The sequence below is a fragment of the Chiloscyllium plagiosum genome, chromosome 1, assembly GCF_004010195.1.
Source record: "Chiloscyllium plagiosum isolate BGI_BamShark_2017 chromosome 1, ASM401019v2, whole genome shotgun sequence".
NCBI classification, from domain to species: domain Eukaryota; kingdom Metazoa; phylum Chordata; class Chondrichthyes; order Orectolobiformes; family Hemiscylliidae; genus Chiloscyllium; species Chiloscyllium plagiosum.
This window is the reverse complement of record NC_057710.1, coordinates 5,664,297-5,666,688: the sequence shown is the minus strand read 5'-3', so window position 1 is coordinate 5,666,688 and position 2,392 is coordinate 5,664,297. Positions and strand designations below refer to the sequence as shown.

The 2,392-nt window shown below is 51.7% G+C and overlaps 1 protein-coding gene across 3 annotated transcripts in view; it reads left to right on the top strand.

Annotated features, from left to right (window-relative positions):
- Positions 1–2,392, top strand: part of LOC122549869 (cytochrome P450 26B1) — a 54,889-nt gene that overhangs the window by 26,145 nt on the left and 26,352 nt on the right. For 2 of the 3 annotated variants that reach the window (XM_043690169.1, XM_043690083.1), the window contains exon 2: positions 1,061–1,265. In XM_043690169.1, coding sequence (XP_043546104.1) covers positions 1,062–1,265 — 204 coding nt within the window. In that variant the 5' untranslated portion in view covers position 1,061. Of the gene's footprint in view, positions 1–227; positions 327–1,060; positions 1,266–2,392 lie in introns of those variants that run through there. The other variant, XM_043690258.1, reaches the window with a different exon arrangement.

Genomic DNA, 2,392 nt, shown 5'->3' with positions numbered 1-2,392 from the left:
CTCTTCTCCCTATCCGCCCCTTAGTTTCTCTCTCCTACTCCCTATTCCCCCTCTCCCCTCTCTCTCTTCGCCCTTCTCCCTATTCCCCCTTTCCTCCTCTCTCTGTCTCCTCTCTCTCTCTCCTACACCCTATCCCCCTCTCCCTCCCTTCCCTCCCTATTCCCCTCTCCCCCATCCCCTGGTTCCCTCCCTCTCTCCTGGTTCCCCCTCCCCGCTCAGCCTCAGGCAGTGGGGCGGGGGGGGGGGGGGTGTTTGGGTGTGTGGCAGCCCCGGGATAGAAGGAGCCGGAGAGCGGGCCGAGTGGAGCACAGGGCGGCCTGTGGAGAGTGAGTTGGATTCACACCTGGCAGTGCGGCACTGAGCTGTGCCCGTGTGTCACTGACTTCCCATCCCTGGGAACATCCGCGACTCGAGAGAGACAAAAAAAAAGATGCGGCAACTTAGGGAGGTGTTTAATTGTCTTTTAGCCTGATGGAATATTAACTGGGAGCTCTATTGGATAATGAGAATCGCGGTGTTCCTGCCACCAATCCGTTCTGTAGCCCGGGGACTGGAAGTGAGAGAGAGGTGATAATGAAGTGGGGCTCTCTCTCTCTCTCTCTCTGGCTGAGAGGTTACAGATTTGCAGGACTCTCCTGAACTCGCTTCCCGAGTCTGTTGGAGGGAAACCGCGTGGGGAGCGGCCACTGTTGTGGCGCTTTGCCAGAGTCAAGTCTTCCCCGCCTCTATATAGACATACTCCAGGCTAGGAGTGTGCAGGAAATCATTCAGCTCTCTCTCTCTCTCTCTCACACACACAGATATATATATATGTACGCACAGACACACACAGGCAGACACACACACATACTGCAAGACATCTCCTCAATATCACAGAGATCTCGTATGTGTCTCTGTCCCCTAGTTCCCTGTTTAGTTAAGAACGTGCAATAAATTTTTTGAGTTTTTTTTTGCAAGGTGGGGAGGGAGAGAAGTTTATTTCACTCCCCTCCCTCCCTCACTTCCCTCCCACTCTCACCCTCTTCTGTGTTTTTTTTTGCTGTTGCCCTGGTTTTCTCAGGATGTTTTGGGAAGGTTTGGAACTGGCCTCTGCTGTAGCCACAGCGACTGCCTGCCTGGTCTCTCTGCTCCTGCTGCTGACTGTCTCCAGGCAACTTTGGCAATTCCGTTGGACTGTGAGCCGTGACAAAAACTGCAATCTGCCGATTCCTAAGGGCTCGATGGGGTTACCCCTCATCGGAGAGACTTTTCATTGGTTAGTAGAGGTGAGACTGATTCATCCACTTATACATTCTCTCTGTCCGTCTGTCTGTCTGTCTCTGTGCGTCAGGGAGTGGGGACTTGTGTCATTTTCAAACTGGTCATATTTGGAAAAGATAATATTGTACATCTCCAGGCATGTGTGGGACTGCGCGGTTGCTAACTCTTGTCTTAAAATGTTTGCATGACCTCGCTCTTAAAAATGCGCAAGTTTTCGAAGTTATCAGGGGCAGCGGGCTAAAACTTCGCCTCCTCTCCCTGAATACTATTTTGGGAGCTCGGTACGGGCGATCTGAACGGTTTCACTGGGACTGCGTGTAGGGTTTTGAGCACCGTCTAATCATTTCTCAGAGACGGACCGTTGTAAATATTAAGCAGCAGAGGCTGCTGTGTAACCGGCCTTAACCCACTGACTGCTGTTTGACCCTGTCAGCACACTGACCTCCGGGAAACGTCCCACTCAGGGATCGCAAATTGACCTAACTCCCCCTCCTTTTAAAAACAGGTTTCTCTCTCACTCTGTCTCCCACTGCCCTCCTACCCTAACAGGTGCTACCAGCACTCAGTAAGTTTCCGTGAGACTCGCTCAGCCTGTGTGAGAATGGGACAACTGTGTGTGTGTGTGTCTGTATGTGAGAGTGGGTACTGTGTGTGTGTGAGTGGGTACTGTGTGTGTGTTTGTGAGTGGGAACTGTGTGTGTGTGTTTGTGAGTGGGAACTGTGTGTGTGTCTGTATGTGAGAGTGGGAACTGTGTGTGTGTTTGTGAGTGGGAACTGTGTGTGTGTCTGCGTGTGTTGGTGTGTGTCTCTGTGTGTATGTGTTCGTGTGTGTGTGTGAGTAAATAAACAGTATTCCCACCTTACCCTTTAAACCAAAAATATCAGCTGATTCCCCAAATGCTATCCAGCCGAGTATTCACACAACCTCTCGACATTCCAGTCCGGATAGAAATGATGCACACTGATCTAACATCAGCATTGTGAACAACTCTCACTCCATTCCTGGGGGGTTAGGGGTTTACAATTGCCTTTCGGTCAGGAGGGGAGAGGAGGATGTTCTTGTTCCTGCTCTTTCCCCACTTTGTCGGAAGATGGACAGGGGGTGAGGGGGTGGGGGGGGGGGGGGGAGGTG